Raw genomic sequence first — 20,722 nt, 5'->3', positions numbered from 1 at the left:
TTTAACTGAAATTATACATCTTGAAATGTTAAAAATGTATTATTATAAGAAGAAATTAACATTAACCAAGATAAATAAATGCTTAAAATTTAATGTAAACGTAATGCGTTAACTAATGTTAAATGAACCTTGAGGTAAAGTGTGTTACCAATAAAATAATGCTAAATGATTTGAAAGAAACATCTTAATAAAAAGTTTGAAATCCTTCAACAATCAAAAAGGGAGGAAATGTTTAGATAAAAGCTAAAACCAGTTACCTTGCAGGAGACACTGGAGTTCTTCAGGATAGTAAAACCATTTTCAAAACCAGTTCAAATCTAAGCATTATTTAAATTTAGTGTGATTATCAGCAAAAAGTTGTAGAACATTTTGCAAGGCCTGAAAAAAATGTGAATGCCAAGGTGACTGTAAGTAAACTACGGTTCAAAAGTTTGGTGTATGAGATTTTTTATGTTTTTGAAATAAGTCTTCTTTGCTCACAAGGGTGCATTTAATTGAATCAAAAATACAGTAAAAACAACAATTGTGAAATATTTCAATGTGAAAGAATTGTTTTCTATTTGAATATATATTTTAAATGTAAAAATGTTTCTTGTGATGGCAAAGCTGAATTTTCAGCGTCATTACTCCAGTCTTCAGTGTCACATGATCCTTCAAATCAGCATATTATATTCATTTCTGGTGCATTTTAACAGCTGCTTTTTTGTAGAAACCATGATAATTTTTTTGGGATGAATAGAATAGTCCAACATTATGTCTTTCCTGTCACTTTTCATCAATTTAATGGGTTAGTTCACCCAAAAATGAAATTTCTGTCATTAATTACTCACTGTTGTTCCAAACCCGTAAGATCTTTGTTCATCTTCGAAACGGCGTCAACGTCAGAACGCCGGCTCATTATTGGCCGACACTGTTCATGTGAGCACCACGACGCATGCGTGTGATGCTGGCCAATAATCACCGGCGTTCTGATGTAGAACCCAGAGGCGCTGCACTGTTTACTACGTAAATAGTGCAGCAGACTGACATGGAGAAGAGAATTGTTGGTTTTTTGCACACAAAAATTAACTTAACATAACTTGAACCACTGTAGTCACATGGACTATTTTAACGATGTCTTTACTACCTTTCTGGGCCTTGAAAGTTACAATGACTATGGCTGATTCAGAAACCTCTCGGATTTCATCAAAAATATCTTCGTTTGTGTTCTGAAGATGAGGGTGAGTAATTAATGACAAGAATGTCATTTTTGGGTGAACTAACCCTTTAATGCATCCTCACTGAATAAAAGTCTTAATTTCTTTAAAAAAAATAAAATCCTACTAAACCCAAACCTTTGAACGGTAGAGTAAAAAAACATTCAGGCACATACAAATATAGAAATAGAATATAATAAAATAAATCAGGCAAAGTATAGAACAAAAGTGTATAGGTAGAGCACTATGTGTATGCTGAAATCAGTACAACCTGTGCAGCCAAACATCACCTGTGTCATGCACTTCATAAGCCTCATACACATTATCCCTCAATGTAAATCTCAACCGAATGTAAACTGCATTCCAAATACATTCAACTTTTACCAGCAATATAATTGAAATTAGCTGGTCACTATTAGCACAGAAAATAAAAAAATGTCATTCAAACATCCATGTTTCAAAAAACGGAAAAGTGACTTTCGAAATGCAATAGCCAACCACTGTCAATGTCATATTGTGATTGTGAATATGGAAAAGGTAAAGGGAAGGACAAGTACGTATCTAAGGAAACTCTACATATATCTAAGCTAGATTTGATGCACATAGTACAGTACACAGTTCTATATAATTAACAAAAAGCAGTCACATTCTGATCAGTCTGATCTGACATGGCACGCAGCACATGCTAGAAGTTACCTGTGTTTTTTAGCCTGACTTTTTGTAGCTGTATCTGTAGCTAAGGAGAAGTAACAGAGTTAAAATAGTATGTGAGGACGTTTTAACATTTTTTTTTTATTTTTTACCGAGCAAATAACATTTGTTCATTTATCTAGATATTCTTTGTGCTATTATTTTTCAATTTCCTCTACCTATTTTCTGTCTGTCTTCTGTTTGAGTTGCTTGCTTGTTTTCTGAAATGAAGATGGACAACTTTTATGCTACTTCCTCAGTCAAATATGTGTATATAAAAGAATATGGAAACACTCACCTTGTGACCGGAGATCTGCTGACTCTCTCAGGTTCGTCTGTGACCCTCAAGAAGAAGACAAAAATGGTTCATGTTAGGAATCAATTGGCCAATAGAGCGGCGATTATCACAGTTTATTCCTCCCTCCACAACAACCAATCACAGACGTGCACCGTTACACTGACGTCACCTTCAGTCAATCCACAAATATCACTACTGAGAACAAAAGAAACTGACAGCAGTGATGGATTTGATAGGGTAGGATTATGTATTTTCTTATAGAATATATTAATTATGTTTTTGAGACATCGTCACACGTTGCTTCATGTCAGTGTAACACAATTTAAAGAAACATTCACAATTGTATCCTTAATAACACCATCTAAAACCAATTCCTTGTGTGTGGTTATTTGCCTTTGAGTTTATTAATCTAATATTCTAGATGAGACATTAGTAGTTATTATTAGCTCTAAACAAAGAAAGTGCTAGTTGGCTGATGTCCACATGAGGGCGCTACGGTTCAAGGCTGCTTTTATGAACACTTGTGAAACTTTCCATTCACATAATGTAGCAAATGAGGTGGCCAGTGTATTCCCTTTTAAAGGGACAGTACACAGCCATCTTCCTCAAGCATTACAGTGAAAATGGAGGGCTCTCTGTTGGGTGTGAATAAACCATATCTGGACAGAAAACAATATCTTGTGATAAGCAGGGGAGGCAAATGAGCTTGGCCAACGGTGATTGGGATTTGACATGAGAGGATAAAATACAAGTTACATAACTAATCTGGGTCTAAAGTGGAGAGAGGAAGCCCTTGCTTGGCTCTGCCTTTTCCAAAGTTAGGCTTTTGTGATAGAACAGTCCAGATGAAATTGTTTTACAAAGCATTTTTAATTCCGTTAAGAATCACGAGAAATTTAATAAGGGCACAGTGTTCTTCAGGCCAAGCTAAATGCCATTCCTGTGAATGAGTAAAAGGTGAGAGAAATGCATGAATGAGTGCATGATAAAAGTGATACATGGATGGAGCTATGGTGTAAAAGACCTCTTGAGCATCAAACACAAAGAAAGCACATTCTCAAATATTAAAACATATCCGCAAAAAATGCAGTTTTACAAAATGCATTGACAATAATAATCAAAATAGTGTTGGTTCACCCAAAAAAATTCTGTCAAAACTGAAAACATTTGCTTACCCTAGTGCCATTCCAAACATGTATAATTCTTTTCTTCTCTTCAAAACTGAAATATTTGGCATATTACCCAAATTGGGGCTGTCATGTTGTGAAAATGACAAATAAAGAAGCATGAATCTGGCCCATACGATTTGTACGCAAGTCTTCCCCTTTGCTGTTGCTTTAAAAACGTATTTGATTCATACATGTTGTATGCCATATATATATATATATATATATATATATATATATGGCATACAACATGTATATATACCATGCCATATTTGAAATAAATGCGATTTAAGAGCCACAGCAAAAAGGATGATTTTCAGTGAATTAAGATATCATATGACTTCAGAAGACTTGCAATAGAGTGTAACGGTTCTTTGTAAAAGTTCTTTGTTGAAGAGTTAGAAGCCATGAATTAAACCAACCAGCTACAAAGGTAAAATGAGGGAAAGAACTACAACAGCACTGCGAATGACAATCAAATTAAAATGTTGGATAAATATAAAACTATTGATTAATATATAATTATCTTTGCAGAATCAATGGTACCACTGTTAAACACAATTATTTAAAAAATATGTTGAATTAATGAGGATTGATGGATTCAACAAAACCATACACTATCGATTAACAACCCTGAAACTCACATTAGGTCTGTCTTTAAAGGTTTATACACTCTCAGAAAAAAAAAGGTACAAAAGCTGTCACTGGCCCAGTACCCTTTGTACCTATAGTGCCTCATAATGTACATATTGGTACCAAAATTCTACATCTTAGAACCTAAATGGTACATATTGGAACCTATTTAAAGGGTACCGTCCCAGTGATAGCTTTTCTGAGTTTAAGTTATCATTCAAAATCAATTCAAATTGCCCTATGGAAAAAATAAATCCGATTTTTACTTCCGGAACCCAGCTGTGGCAAACAAGTAATATTCGACTTTTCTGCTGCTTTTTGTAGCCCGACAGCTCTCAACATCCCACATCGCACAAAACCATACAGGTTTGGACACAAGGGTGATGATGACAGTCAATGATGACAGAATTTCAATTTTGAATTATCTCTGAAAGCTCAAAGAGGTGCTCTGACACCCAGCGCCAACACGGGTGCCAAAGAGAGCGGTGAGACTGATTATTTTGACAGACTGAGAGATGGAACAAGGCCACAAACAGGAAGAAAACTTACTAACTGTTTTTGATCCCTGTGGCAGAGTGCAGCCCGAGACTGACTTGTTTGAGCTCTGGCGCTTAGAGGGGTCAAGATTGACCCTAAGAGTTGATGAGGGGAAGGAAAAAGAGAAAGGGACAGTGTGATAGACAGAAAGAAGGAGGGGAACAGGGAGATCGAGAGAGAAATAAGATTGCAGCAAGGGAAAAAAAGGCAAAGAAACAAATAAACAAAACAGAAACACTGAGCACCCAACAACAGCCAAGACCAAGAGATAGAGACACGAGGAGGAGCAGGCGCCTGAAACTGTCGGTTAATAACACAGGAGGCTTGAGGAAGAGTTAATGCAGAGAGTACATATGCAAACTTATGCGGAAAAAGGACTTTATCCATTGGATGTCATCCTAGATAGGTGCTTAATCTAATCTAAGAGATGGAAGTGTTGCTCTAATCTAATAAAGAGCTTCTAGTTGCGTATCTCTGCAAAAGTCGTTCTTTCTGGCTTTTGGCCCAGACAGGCACATAAACAATTCAACTGAGGATGCTGAAGAGCAAAGCGCCCCATCAGCGTTCCTACTTTCTACTGAACATCTCAATCACATTACGGACTTCAAACGCTCCCATATCTAACTAAATTACCTCCTCATATTCCACAGGACAATGGGCACCAAACCAAATGAAAGATGACTTTGTAAACTAATTGGCTCTAGCGGTGGAGCCCATGTCATTTTGATCTTATGCGGCTAAAGAGCAATTCACATCCAAGGACGATAACTAAAAGTTTTAAAAGAAGTTTGAAAAATTCCTTCGAATTTTGTGAGAATAGGTCCACACCACATGTACAATGATAACAACAAAGTCATTTTATTATAACAATATCGTTGTATTCGCTTTCAGAATAATCTTTTCAAACGATGAACAATAAAAACATTGACGTTCAATCAGAATCCACCCTGACATTAAGTTTGAGCACTTAAAAGGCAGACAACATGATTGCAGAACGCTTATAAATGAACAGAACATTATGTGGATTCCAATATAGTTGTTTTTAAAGCTATTGTTCTTTGGTGTGGATGCTAAAATAGTTATCGTTAGAATTATCGTCTGTTGGTGTGGACGCTGAGTTATCGTTCTTGGTGTGAAAACGTCTTTATTATTATCGTCCTTTGGTAAGGAGACTAATATGATTTTCGTTATAATTATCTTTATAGTTATCGTCTGGTAGTGTGGATACTAATATATTTATCGTTATAGATGTTTATAGTTATTGTTCTTGGGGTGAACACTAATATTGTTTTTGTTATAGTTATCTTTATCATTTTTGTTCGTTAGTGTCAACGCTGTTCTTTATAGTTAATGTTCATGTTATCGTTATGTTTATAGTTATAGATGGTCCGTTGGTATGAATACTAATATAGTTATCATTTTAGTTATGTTTATAGTTGTTGTTCTTGGTTTGAATGCTAATATAGTTCTCTTCAGAGTGTGACTCTTTATAGTTATGTTTATAGTTATCGTTCATGGTGTGAATGCTAATATAGTTATCGTTATAGTTGTTTTTTATAGTTATAGTTCATGTTATCATTATTGTCATGTTTATAGTTGGTATATAATTGTTCCGTTGGTATGAATAATAATATAGTTATCATTTCAGTTATGTTTATATTTATTGTTCTTGGTGTGAATGCTAATATAGTTATCGTTATAGTTTTTTTTTTTATAGTTATAGTTCATGTTATCATTATCAAACTCTTATCAAACTATAATTTATCATTATAGTTCATGTTTATAGTTGGTATATAATTGTTCCGTTGGTATGAATACTAATATAGTTATCATTTTAGTTATGTTTATAGTTATTGTTCTTGGTGTGAATGCTAATATAGTTATGTTTATATAGTTATCGTTCTTGGCGTGAATGCTAAAATAGTTATCTTTATAGTTATCGTTCTTAGTGTGAAGGAGCCTTAACGTCTTCAGATAGAACAATGTAAAAGTAGAAGATTTGGGAAGAGTAAACTAATGATTTGGAACTTGATTTTATGTGGATCTACTTTTATCTATAATCAACAAATGTTTACTCTCACAAAGTCATTCTGGTTTACAAGATGAAACCGTCGCTCTCCTCTTACCTGCGGGTAAGTTTTGAGGTCAGCTTAGAGAACAAGTTTGTGGTGGCACGGCTACGGGAGTGTGGCAGAGGGCTGGCTTCGTGGGAGAGGGTGGGTGAGGTGGGGGGTGCGTGGGTGGGAGGCCGGTGGTCCCTTAGCTGGCCACCGTGGAAGGTGCTGCGTATGGTGGATCCCCTCGTCAGCCGAGAACGTTCTGAAGATGTGGAGCCGGAGGCCCCGGCCCCGGAGATGCTGTGGGTGGATGGGGAGGCTGGAGGTAATCGATGTGACAAGGAGCTGAGGAAAGAGACAAGAAAACATGGATGAAAAGTTTGCCACATAGCCAGCATCGCTTTTGCTCCGGAGAAGAATGAATGATATCCATCAAGAACAACCATAGCAGCAATGCTAACAACCACAAAGAGCACATGAGCAACAGCATAGCAATGGCTTAGCAAAATGTTAACGACCATTTAATCAATGGCATAATAATAAAGTTAAACAGATTCCACTCACTTTTTCAGCCGCCTTGGTTCCGAACGTATTTTTTATTTAAAAAAATAGTTGAAATAATGCAGGGTGATGGCTTCAACAAAAGCATATTATACCATCCATTAACAACCTTGCAGCTCACAGTAGGTATTTCTTTAATGGTTTATAAGTTATTGTTCAAAATCAGATATAATGATTTTAGCAAAATGAGTTTTGCACAGGCAAAGACTTCTCCAGAAAATGCAAAAATCTGGATTTAATTATGGCTGCTGTGCTGTACGTTCATTGTTCCCACTCATTAGCAGTCATAGTGGCTCTAACTAGAGGCTACTTTGGTGGCAGAACTTAATCCATAAGACAAAGTCCAAAACGTACCACAGTAACAGCTCTATAGCGATGCGATTAGACCGACATCAGATCTCGACACTTGAAGAGGCCGCTCTCTTTGGGTTCAGTTGAGCGTAAATGTGAGGCAGGATGCTGCTGAGTCACTGAGGCATGAGCTCTCGTGTTCTTATTCCCATCTCAGAAACAGCCACTTAAGGCAAATTAAAACAGAACCCTTAGTGGAAAAAAGCTTGCACACGACTGCACATCTCAACGCAGAGAAAAGGCGAGACAAATCACTCTATTTTCTGTTTGTCAAACAAGTCCAAACCCAGGACAAAGGACAGAAAGTCAAACATCAAAGAGAGAAAAGGAGTGATAATACTCCTTCAAAGCTCACAATTCTACTGGCATTGCTGAGGTGTGCTTAATAGTGGATAACATGCTGCTGTGCAATGGAAGAGTGTTCTAGGTGGTTACTAAGGTGTTGCCATACAATTGCTGTGGTGTTCTGGGTGGTTACTAGGGTGTTTCTATGCAGCTGCTAGCTATGGTGTTCTGGCTTGTTACTAGGGTGTTGATATGCAGTTTCTATAGTGTTCTGGGTGTTACCAAGGTGTTGCTATGCAGTTGTTAGGTGGTTATCAGGGACTACTTGATTTCTGTTTAAACCTGATGTTGTCTGATCACAGTAGCACACCTCTCCTTTTGATGAGCAATAGGAATCGTGATGCTTTCCATAGCAACCAGCACTAATGATCTCTCCGTTCAGATGGGTTCACTTTGCTGACGTGCATCTCTTGGCATCGGACTGCCTCTGTCCCCTCAATCTCGTTCAGTTTTGGCATAGATCTAACAGATCTCACATGCTGCCTCAGTCTGCCCACTCGCCTGGGGCCACTTCACTTAACGCTCTAAATAACCCAGCGTTGATGGACCTTACACACACACACACACAAACAGGATTTCCTATAACAGGGTTTCACATATTAGCTTCCCTTGGTCAGCCACACTGCAGTCATTAATAGCGGTGTTGAGCAGAAAATTAGCATGATGAAGGGGTTTGAAACAGCATGGCTGGGTGTGTGCATGGGGTCCAAAAGATTTAAGACTAGTCAGTGTAAACTGTACAATAAAAAAATATATTTAAGTATTATTTTTAAAGTAACTAATCAAAAAAGCTAATTTGTGACATATCAAACATAAAATATTAATATATCAATTCCATTTTAATCAAATTGTTATGCATTTATTACCATTTAAAGTATAAAAATAATTTCCCAGGTGGTCTCAGATTTCAGACTATGTATTTGTCAATTATGGTGATGGTGATTTTACGTGTGTAGAGACACATGTACTGTACTGGCTGGGCTCGGGGGAGGGAGGCTTCTTTAGGTCAACCAGTCAAGCAGCCTTGTGACCCAGACAATCCACGTCACCATGTGCCTCCTCTCATTCTCTTTAAATCACATGACAATCAGTCTTTGGACCTCCCCCAAAGGGGGGGTGGGGGGGGGGGAGAGAGGAGAGTGATAGAAGGACAGCTAAGCAGCCACCATCTGCCACTGCTGAAGCATAACAGACCAAATCCATCTCAATAAACAAGCCCACAGGAAAAAATAGTTTCAGCTTCAACATGGACATCAATTATAAAACTTCAATACACATAAAATACAGAGACAGGTTTACCTGTTCTCTTTCCCATTCTGTAGTAAGGTGTGTCTGTCAGTGCTGGTACGGTCCGTACATACGTAAGTGTTCCTACGGGTCATGGCACTGGCAGGGATGTTGTTCTAAAACATGAAAGAGAAAGCATTGAAAACCAAAAAAGATGTAAATTAACACAGACATAGTTTATGTCACTAAGGCAATCTAAATATAACCAGCACTTCTGACACAGTTGTCCTCAGAAATTCATGCAATTTGTCCAACGGAACATTTTAGGAACAAGTTGTTTTGCATACTATGGGAACATCAATTTCTGACCTGAGAATGCCGATAACGAATCTGAACATGCGCCATTACATCCCAGGGGGAAAAAAAGTTATGCAACATTTTAAAGGGCGGCACTTGAATTGTCATCAGGATGATTTATATTTTCTTCTCTATTAAAGGAAATGAGCATCCAAAAATGCAAATGTCATTATTTACTTATGTCTTTCAAAAAGGCAGGATTTTCTTTCTTCCTTGGAACACAAAAGGAGTTATTTATAGCAGAATGTCCAGCTTCCCTTTTCCATAGAATGAAAGTGAATGGTGACCATGGCTGCAAGCAAGGTTAATGGCTTAAATTTCAGTCCGTTCCTCACATAAATCTATCAAATAGCTTCAAAAGACCTGGAATCTAGTGCACAAGCCCTAAGACAATCAATGAAAAAAAAGTATATTTCAATGAATATTTCCTGTAACCGTATGTGCGTGATTTCCTGTGCTTAATTACCGTTGTTACGTTGATGTCCTTGCGGCGGTCAGGGATCTCGGCCTTGTTGGGGTTGTTGGCTGTGCTGACCATGGGGCTCGACGGGGGGATGCTACGACTGCCCACCACACTGCAGCTGGCCTTCCGTGAGGGCAAACGTTCCTCTTTTAGATCCCCCTCTCCTGTACTGGTGGGGCTGCGCTTGGGGTGGGTTACTGGCACTGATGGCCCACCTGACAAACATATAAACACAATTATAAACATAGTTCATAATAGAAATTATATTATTGTTACATAGTTAATATATTATATTATTATTACAAAGCTATATAATATCAAAAACTATAATTGGCAGACCCCCCAGCAATACTATCATGGATCACCTGTGAAAACCTCTGATCTAGGCCATTTATAAATATGAAATTATCCGTGAGAAATGTAGGGACTCACAGAAGTCGCTGTGCCTCCTCTGGCGGTGGTAAGTGGAGGCACTGCGCTGGGGTTTAGTGTGACTGGAGGCAGAGGTGGAGCTGGAGGTGGAGGAGTGTTTGCTGGTGCCATTCGTGATGGGACTGGGCCTCACCCGTGCTAGAGACAAATTGCTGCTTGACCGGGACTCCATACCATCCTATATGGGAAACATATGAGATATTACACACTTATAGGATAACGCACTGGCTGCTCTCGGGTCAGTGGCAATCCCTATCTCACCTCATTCTTGCGACTTAGCAGCAGATAGGTGGCAAATATCTCATTGTACTTCTGTGTGGTCAGGGCATCTTTGATTTCATCACGGGAGTAACCCATCCCTACCATCACATCTGTATGAGCACAGATAGAAAAAAAATCATTTAAGTTAATAAGCAAGTAGCCATTTAGCAGACGATTTTAGCCATACTTTGAGCAATCTGGGTTCAAGTGTCTTGCTAGCAAGATTTAAAATTATGTTCTGGTTACTACAATGGAAAAAAACGTTTACTTTTACGTTTTTACTTTTTAATCAGTAATCTGTGTTGTTTCATTTAAAAAAATAATAATCATCTTAAAAACAAGATACATTTTCCTTTGAAAATTAATATTTTTCACAGAATATACACTACAAGGATACATCATTTTTTTTTACATTGTAATAAAATATTTCTTAGAAAGATTTCTGAAGGATCATGTGACACTGAACACTGGAGTAATGGCTGCTAAAATTAAGATTTGCCATCACAGGAATAAATAACTTTTTAAAAAATATATTCAAATAGAAAAAAATATTAAATAATTTTTTATTAAATAAAGCCTTGGTAATAAGCACAAGAGACTTCTTTCAAAAACATTAGAACATCATACCAACTCTAAATCAATTCGCAAATGATGTAAGAAAAAGAAACAATTTAATATACTACAGTTTAAAAATTTAATCATATATCATTTATAGAAGAAAAAACGATTTGGCAATGGGGTAAAATAATAAAATATGTCTTGATTTATTACTTAAATCAATGTATACTGTTTGGAAACCAGATGAATTTACAAGCAAAATTGTGCAAAAGCTTGTTTTAAAGGATGTTTATATACTGGAAAACAAGATGAAAATACAGTTTCCCAAAAGTGTTAATAGTCATTTCTTACCTATACGGCTGGTGTCATTATAATCCTCCACCGGCTCTATATGAGGCTTCAGCTCATCGCTTTCATACCCGACATTCATCCACTTATCCTTCATGATTTGCTGAAAGGGAAGAACAGAAAATCAGATAGAGTGAGCCAAAGAACACAAGATCTATGTAAACTCAATAAGACGTGTTATCAGCTGTGTTGGTCGACTGCGGGTCGCAGTTGCTCCTCCTCACCTCCAGGGTGCAGCGCTTGGTGGGGTTTAGCACGAGAAACCGGCGCAGGATGCCCTCACAGTCGGTAGACATGTAGAATGGCACCCGGTATTTCCCCCTCAACACACGCTCACGCAGCTCCTGAGGGAACAACACAGACTTCTATTCAACACCTAATCTTATTCTGAACCAGTCAGCCACCGAATCGCCCCCACGGCACAGAGAAACAATCACAGCTCACTTGACCTACATTACTTCAGAGCAAAGCATTTCATAAGAGCACTTGCTGCACGTGAGACGCCTTAGAAAATGTCTCCCATAAAACTGTTTGGAAATGACACAAAACAGATTTTACATTGAATATTAGCGGTGACTAGACATATTATTAAAAAGTTTGTTACAAAAGTAAACAAAAATGTCTTTAAAATTGAAGTTGAAACACACTGTGGCACATATTTTATGTAGTCAATTTATTTTATCCTGAATAATTATCATAGTATCTACCAATCACGTTTTCTACCTAAATATAGACAATATGTGCAGCCCTTAGTGATATTCAACACGCAAATAAATTATTTTATTGACCAAAACTATCATAGTGTTTACAAACAATGAAAATCAATAAATAATGCATAATAACAGGACATTACAGATTTTTATTTATCATAATGGTTGATATTGTATATATTTTGTCCGATCATGGAAACTGAATTGCATTTACCCTATTTTTAGATGTGAATTGTTTTTGTCGTCATCTAATGCTCACTTAAAGTTAATCTCTTAAATGTTATCTTAAGCAAATCTCAAATTAACCATTTTTATGCTGTACATTAATATTGTGTTGTGATACTTAAATTCACTTGTAGCATTTATAATGATTTTAACTTTTAGTGCTTTATTTTTTATTTTATTTACACAGAATACTGCATTTATAATAGCGGCATTTATTGATTATCAGCCATAATATAAAAATAATTATTGGCTTCTCTATATCAGCGTCAATTTTAATAATGGGGCATTCCTTCCTACCTATCACCGTTCGAAATATTAAAACGAAAATCCAGATAAACATGGTTGTTGCATAGTATTTTTGACATTTCTTGCCTTACTTTCTTTCGTTTCATACTTTGTAATTTACCTTGAGGTTCTGTCCATCAAAGGGCAGTGATCCGCTGACCAGCGTATAGAGAATAACCCCCAGACTCCAAATGTCCACCTCTGGCCCGTCATACTTCTTCCCCTGAAAGAGCTCTGGGGCGGCGTAGGGGGGGCTGCCGCAGAAAGTGTCCAGTTTACTGCCCAGCGTAAATTCATTACTGAAGCCAAAGTCAGCAATCTTGATGTTGGAGTCTGCATCAAGCAGGAGGTTTTCCGCCTGAGTGAGGTATAAGATAGGATGGTGTAAATGACCATGAGCAGGGAGCAAAGTGTGTATCTGTAAGGCCTTTACTCTTTTATGAGAGCTCCAGAGGTAATAAAAGGATGTATAAGTCATGAGAAAGAAATATAACCTTCAAGTCCCTGTGAACAATATTCTTCTGATGACAGTAATGAACCGCAGACACAATCTGAAAGGCAAACACTGACATTAACATCTCTGTAACAGGAAGTTAAACAAAACTGCTAAATTTTAATGAGCATAAACGTTTACACATTAGAAACAGAAAATACAGCTTGGTTTTGCTCCTCTAAGATTTGTATTTTATCAAAGGTGAACAAGTTTCAAGATATAGATTTATAGAATTTAATTATGATATTTCTCACCTGCCGGAATTTAGCACGTGCCTCCTTTTCCTTCATTCTCCCATGGGATACGAGGTAGTCAAATACTTCACCTAGCACAGAAGAAAAATTTGAGTAAAACTAAAACATGATAAAAAATATCGGCCAAAATTATTCTTCCTCAGGGAAATTATTGAAATAAAATCTTAAAACGACAGCCGATGATTATTCATTTTCATTTATTTTTCCTGATAACTGGTAAACAGCCAATAATAAAATTCTACACTATATAGTCAAAAATTCAATTAAAATGAATCTAAAATCAACATTATAGTGTACAGCAGGGTTCCTCAAATCTTGCCCTGGAGAGCCAATGCCCTGCAGAGTTTAGTATGAAGGTGTACATTATGAAAAATGGATATTTATTCTGAGATTTGCTAAAGATTGAATTTAACAGTTATTCAATTAATAAATGTATTTAATAATAGTATTACATATCTTTAATATTGGAGGATAATCTATTATTTGGTACAGATATACTGCACATTCCTACATAAAACTACATAGAAGTATGGGTAAAGGTAAAGGTAAACACACATTGGACGGGTAATGGAGGTCACTAATATAACTCATTTAGATAAGTTATGAACAATCAATTGGGAATTTCCAGATTAACAAAGTAAGTTACTTAATACTCAGTGAACGAACACAATTTTTCATTCCGCTATGTATTCACTGACGACAGGATCAGATTCATTAGAGGAAGTGATTGATAATGATTAAGCTTCCAGTGAGATGTGAAACGGGGAGGAAATAGAAAAGGCAGATCGCCAAAGTGTAGTATAAGCTGTACCGTTGTACATGATTTTCCACGCGCTCACACATGCATCAGCCTCATCAGATAGATTAGGAGTGGAAACGTGAGAGCAGCCGATTCAAGCGCCACGAATAGGGTGGGCTAAAGTTAAAATAATCCTGATTTGACTATGACCATCTTTCCTAGCAGCTGATTGATGCGACAGTCGTACACATGCATGTTTACATGTGAGTATGAATTAAAACTGGAGACGTGTGATTATTCATGTAAAAACTCATCAACACTTGATGGTAAAAGTTTGACTTTTTTTCAGGATTAACAATTATGTAATTTGCTTCTTTTAAGCAATGTTTTCCAACATTATGTTGAATCAGGGAGGAATCATACCTCCACTGGCGTATTCCATCACAAGGTAGAGCGTCTTTTCTGTCTCAATCACTTCAAAGAGCTGAACTGTAGATGAGAGAAAAAAATCTGATCATATCACTGGGTAGAGACTAAAAAACATGGTAATAAGTGCATTGAGCAACAGAGAAAAAGCACAGGTTGTTGTATGATTGGTTCAAGGAAAACCTAAAAATGTAAATTCAGTAAATAATTGAAATCATTATTCACTGAAAATGTTCTGTTCGACATAGCTGTCAAATCTCATTTGTGCTAACAAATATTTGACATTAACATATAAAAACTAACTGAAATAAGTTGAAGTACTAAAATGACTAAAACTGAAATAAAATGAATGAAAGCTAAATAGAAATATATAAAAAACTAACCGCATGACAAAACTACTAAAACTTCAACTAAAATTAAAATAAAAACAAAAATATGAAAATAAAAGCCAATTCAAAAATATTAAAGTATAATAGTAACAATGCTACAGATAGTATAAACTAAAAACTTCAGAGGAGGGTCAGTGTGTTTTGAGAGGCCTCAGATGTCAATATTTTCCTGTGTGAAGGATAAAATGAAGAAGACTGACATTTTTTACTCAAAAGCATCTAAAATACTCACCTATGTTTGGGTGGTTGAGGCCCTTCATGATCCGTACCTCTCGAAAGAGCTGAGGAGAGATAAAATAATCAGCTATAAACTTTTGTTTATACAGCAACATAGAAATATAATTCATAACATATCATTCAAAGATAATTATAATTCATAGAATTATCTGAAATGATCTATAATTAAATCTTAATATAATCTGAAAATGAATATAAATAAGATAATTACATATAATGTGTACTTTACATTACATTTCACCCAAATTGTTATGCTGATCATACAATTTGTATTAACCTAGAAACAAATACAAAATGAAAACATTTTTACTAGTGGTCTCAGACCTTTTTCAGTCATGTTTAGAGATTGATAAAGTCATCTCTGTCAGACATGATTTGATTGATAATATTAATAAAACATCAGAAGCCACAATAACTCTGCAAAGACCGACGGATGGGTATTCATCAGTTGTGTAAACCCATAAATACCATTTACACCAAAGTCCATGATAAATACAAAACACGGCCCACACTCTCTGTGATGCAACCCGTGGTGCTGCCAGCGCAGACCAGCCTGTCCTTTCTAACAGCGTTTAAATTGAACAGAAGAGGGATCAAGATAAAAAAAGACCCATCTTATGACCAATCTTTCTTTCTGTTTTCTAAGACATCAGAGCTATGCCGCTGAGAATCATGGTCTTGAGGTACAAGGTTGAATCGCTGTTATGCACAGAGTGCTTCCAAAATTGTAACATTTACTTGTTTTAAAATTGTACGAGGGTAAATTAATAATGTCAGTATTTGCATTCTTGTGTGAACTATCCCTTTAAGTTTAAGAAGTCCAACCTAATGGCCATGATGAAACGACAAACAAGGTGTGTGAGAACCGTCCGTCTGTCGTTTGAAAGCAGAACTCGATTGCTGCAAGAACCTTGTATGACAAAAGGAGAGGGGTGGAGAGACAGAGTCGAAGAGAGAAGTGACGGATCAAGAAAAAGCGTGACTGAAAGACAAAGAGTCACGAAGACTACGAGTGTACAGAAAGGGAAGGTAAAGGAAAGAGAAGATAATACGTGGAATGTGTCGATGGCTGACAGACACGACACGACACCGTTAGAGCTAATTCTTCCCAAACACACTCAGTCACCCTGGGAGAAAGTCCAAATGAAATAGAGAGAGAAAGGGAGGCCATGTTTTCATTTGTCCTCACTCACTGCCCTCTGTGTGTCCCATCGGTTAGTTTCCATTTACCGTCCGCTTTCAATTCAGGAGCCTGTGCAGCCTCACTTTCCCAGCCCTGGGCCAAAATCATAGGTTGACAAAAAGCATCACAACACAAAGCCGAACAAACTGATACAGAATCAGGGCCAAGTTTACTTTTCAATGCAGTATAAACACAATGATTATGAACACAATGGCTCTGTTCCAAATCCCCTACAGAGACAGCATTTAAGGCATCACATGCCCCCTCAACACAAAGGCAACTTAATTATGCTCATATACTTAGTTTTGGACACATTTTAATTCAAACTCTATGTATCCTGTGGAGAAGACAATTCCAGAATGCACTGTGATGAGCTCTGTGAAAAAAAAAAAAACGAATGCAAAAGAGAAATGTTGATTTTATATATACAAATACAATATTCAGCCTAATTAAAACTTTATTTTGTCCAATATTTGTGTGCTTTGTATTTTTATGATTCATTTTATATATATTGTAAAGTGTTACTTTAGTACCATTGAGATTCTCTCTCTCTCTCTCTCTCTCTCTCTCTCTATCTATCTATATATGTCTGTTTAGTTTTTATTCATTTTTATTTCAGTTTTAGTTATTTTGGTACATCACCTAAATGACACCTCACCTCTAGACCACTCCAAATCAGTTAAGGCAGCTGCCCAAGTAGGCAACGAGGCAGCTCAGTGGTTTTTGGAAAAGAGCTAATGATTACCTACATTTCTTGATTGCTAGCAGAGCTTGAGATTGATGAAGGCTTTTTTTTTTTTTTTTTTTGCTGGCTTATATTCCAAAACGTTCGTATTTCTGTCTCTCCTTAAAGGCCTTTTCAAGACAAACGACCTCATACGGCTTTATATTTGGCTGCTTTAAAGAGCAGGAAGGAATTCCAGTGAAGTTCTCTCTAGATTTATACTGTCTGCATGCTGACGGCCCCCCCGAGGAGTTTTGTTTTGCTTCTCGGTGCACATACGCTTACCTTTGGGCATAATTTGTTCTAACAAAACCGGTACAGGAGCAGGTTTGCCCTTTATACATCAGACACACTCCAGATAACATTATGATCGAATTGCCATGTATTTTGAGAAACATGAGACCTGTTCAGCAAAGTCAAAGAGATAAAAGATCTAAACATGGTGTCAAAAGCAAGAAGGACTAGTTTTTAGATGCAGCAGTGCTAAAAATATACTTTTAAGGGTTGACAACATGAATTGGACAGATTATGATCAATTCGATCTTTATATTTTAAGAAGTCATGCACTTCACTTGAGGTACTATAGCTAACACAGTTCTGGTGGGACACACCAACAGTAGGCATCTGTTTGAGGTCACTAATCTGTTTGTTTTACGCATGTACGGCTGGAACACACAAACACAGATGCTCTCCAATGCGAATTGAACTGATCGAGGCAGACAGGTTACATAATGACCCCGCTAATGCGAAAGACTCTGAGCCAGCAGCACAATCACTGTTCACAGAAAGGAAATCGAATCCTGAAACAAAACAGAGCTGTTACATCACTAGTATGCACAGGTTATTCATCTCGAATCAACTCCAGCGTGCCTCTGTTTTCGCAAGTGCATTAGAAGTTCAATACATCCCATGAACCAGCTGATCAGCACTGAAAAAATTCAGATATTTGTTTCGTTTTATAGTACAAATATCAACATCAAGGTCAAATAGCTGTTTTCAATTGCATGCATTGGTGAATTGATCACAGTGAGACCAGAAACAGTACATTGAGTTAATAAAAAAGGGACAATTTTAATTATCACTATATGCTGATTTGCCGCTCAAGAAACATTATTATTATAAACAGATACTATTTGTGGAATCCATGACATTTTTTTCAGGATTCTTTGATGAATAAAAAGTTAAAAAGAGCAGCATTTATTTAAAATACAAATATTGAAACAATGTAAAAGTCTTTAATGTGATTTTTGGTCAATTTAATACATCCTTACTGAATAATAGTATTAATTTCGTTTAAAAAAAAAAAAATCCCCCCCCAAGACCCCAAACCACATGTTGTACATTTATATTGTTCTACAGATGTTTAACACTTTTTTATTTTATTTATTTCTGTTAAAAAGACAAAGATGCACATTAAGAATGTGCTTTTTTGTAGCGTGCACAAGTGACCTTGTATTTTCAATTTGGAATGTGAAAGTGTATTTCTTTTGCTTTTATAAGCAGTCATACAAGCTGAATGATCATATGACATCCGGGGTATCCTGAGACATCAGGGGTATCCTGAGACATCAAACGTCACCCGGCTCACACATACAGGAACGTCCCCTTGAGAGCGGCTCTAATTGAATTGCACATCAGCTGTTCACCTGAGCCCTAAAGATAACCATCAGATAATCCAGCCCCTCCCTCACTCTCTTTCCTCATGCATCTCTCCTGCTTTTCCTCAAAGACAGGACTTCCTGGTTCATTTCCTAGGCTTTGGCCTCACGTCACCGTTGCTATGGTGACCTGGTATTTAAGCAGGGACTTATCTCACCCCCTATGTCAGGCAACACTCCCTCAGCACCTGATGGAAAACCAGCCTCTGCCCGCACATTACTGCACTATTTCTACCCTTCTCTCCTGTTTCTAATGTCCATTTTTCAAGTTGCTGACTTGCAGACTGCGGTAATCAAACCCTGATTTGATCTCTTTCCTTTTTTCTTCTTTTAGAGAGATGAATTTGCCTTTCTCGGTTTCCCTCTGGATGGCATTGTGGGTGAACGAGGTCATGTTGGTGGTGATGGACGCAAACATTTGTCGAGCCCAGATCGTTGTTTGCGCAGGACCACCTCACCTTGATCCCACTGCAGGCTTCCCACCAGTTAATCAAGGCCTTGTGCTGGGAGCCTGATTGAGCAGCATTTAAAGATGCAAAGAGCGAACACCATAACTGTACATTCAGTTATCATGCTTATAAAGAAATGCACAGGCAAAAATAATCAAAATATTCATGGGAGGGAGTGAGTACTCATGCTGAAAACACTGAGAAAAATTTAAGAGATTAAGCCAAAACATTTAGGCCTAGTTTCACAGACAGGGTTTAGATTAAGCCAGGATTAGGCCTTCGTTCAATTAGGACCTTTTATAAATGTGCCTTAGAAAGAAACATTACTGGTGTGCATCTTGAGACAATGGCTACAATAACAACATTGATTGTGAGATACAAAGTCACATTGTGAGATATACAAATATAATGATAAAAAAAATAGCAATTAAATAATTTTTTTTAAATATGGATACACAGTCAATCAGAAGGTTTAGAGTCTTTTGTAACAGCCATTTTACTTGGAAAAAAACGTCACAATGAAGGCGATATTTTGTTCTAAATAGAGCAGGACGAGATTTTATCCCTTGGTAGCAATATGGAGACAGATCTGATGTGGAGAAGGATTTTGGACTTTAAGATTTCATTGAGCAACACTTCAGAAGTAGAAACCAGGCAACTGAGATCATCTCCAGGCTCTGGTTGCTTGTCATGTACAAAAACACAAATTTACATGGAAGAGATCGCATCACATCTGGTGTTAAGACAAGGTGTGACACTTTATACTGAGGCAAACCTTCAGCATTAGGCATATTTCTTCATTCATCATATCACTGAAAGTGTCTGATAACCTAAGTTTGCCCTTATCAAGCTCATCGGTCAGATATAAGCACATAACAGCCGTCCACATCCCACTGGGAATCATTTTTAATGTGCGTCTGGTTCTGTCCAGGCCGTTCTCTTTCCACACCATCTCCAACTGCGACACGGAGAGGGGGTGAAATATGCAAATCGGAGGCTTGACATTTTTGCATGTCTGAGCAAGAGAACAAAAACGCCCACGCAACACTTCTGACATCAAATAATAGCTATAACAATGATTATTGGCATGTGAATTATCTTTTGCCCCCGATCACTGTTGCACAACTCTACAATTAAAGGGATAATTTACCCAAAAAATGTAATTGTCATCATCATTTTCTCAATCTCATGTCGTTCAAATCTGTATGACTTTATTTCTTACGTGGAACATAAGATACTTAGAACATCGGGGCCCAGGTTTGGAACAGTGTTATTATATAATATAAAAAACTTCAACTTATTTTATTTCAGCTAGTTGCCAAAGCAACATTTCTCATTTTCGTTTAGTTTAACTTAAGGTACTAAAATAACTAAAAGTAAATAAACTAAATCAAATATACACAAATTAATAAAAACTACAGACATATTTACAAAAAAACGAATAAAAATGACAAAATCACAACAAAATTT

At 36.9% G+C, this 20,722-nt stretch overlaps 1 protein-coding gene across 5 annotated transcripts in view; it reads right to left on the bottom strand.

Moving 5' to 3' along the window:
- Positions 1–20,722, bottom strand: part of mark4b (MAP/microtubule affinity-regulating kinase 4b) — a 56,651-nt gene that overhangs the window by 1,593 nt on the left and 34,336 nt on the right. For 2 of the 5 annotated variants that reach the window (XM_079885135.1, XM_079885138.1), the window contains 14 exons: positions 15,234–15,282; positions 14,610–14,675; positions 13,448–13,518; positions 13,195–13,251; positions 12,822–13,058; positions 11,705–11,824; positions 11,484–11,583; positions 10,575–10,684; positions 10,314–10,491; positions 9,885–10,096; positions 9,134–9,237; positions 6,647–6,922; positions 4,533–4,615; positions 2,185–2,229 (listed from right to left, as the gene is read on the bottom strand). In XM_079885135.1, the coding sequence (XP_079741261.1) occupies positions 2,185–2,229; positions 4,533–4,615; positions 6,647–6,922; positions 9,134–9,237; positions 9,885–10,096; positions 10,314–10,491; positions 10,575–10,684; positions 11,484–11,583; positions 11,705–11,824; positions 12,822–13,058; positions 13,195–13,251; positions 13,448–13,518; positions 14,610–14,675; positions 15,234–15,282 (1,708 nt within the window). The remainder of the gene's footprint in view (positions 1–2,184; positions 2,230–4,532; positions 4,616–6,646; positions 6,923–9,133; positions 9,238–9,884; positions 10,097–10,313; positions 10,492–10,574; positions 10,685–11,483; positions 11,584–11,704; positions 11,825–12,821; positions 13,059–13,194; positions 13,252–13,447; positions 13,519–14,609; positions 14,676–15,233; positions 15,283–20,722) is intronic. The other 3 variants (XM_079885134.1, XM_079885137.1, XM_079885136.1) reach the window with 2 other exon arrangements.

The sequence above is a fragment of the Squalius cephalus genome (genome assembly GCF_949319135.1).
Source record: "Squalius cephalus genome assembly, chromosome: 11".
In the NCBI taxonomy this organism is placed as follows: Eukaryota; Metazoa; Chordata; class Actinopteri; order Cypriniformes; family Leuciscidae; genus Squalius; species Squalius cephalus.
The sequence above is the reverse complement of the archived record's forward strand: the minus strand, read 5'-3'. Positions and strand labels throughout refer to the sequence as shown.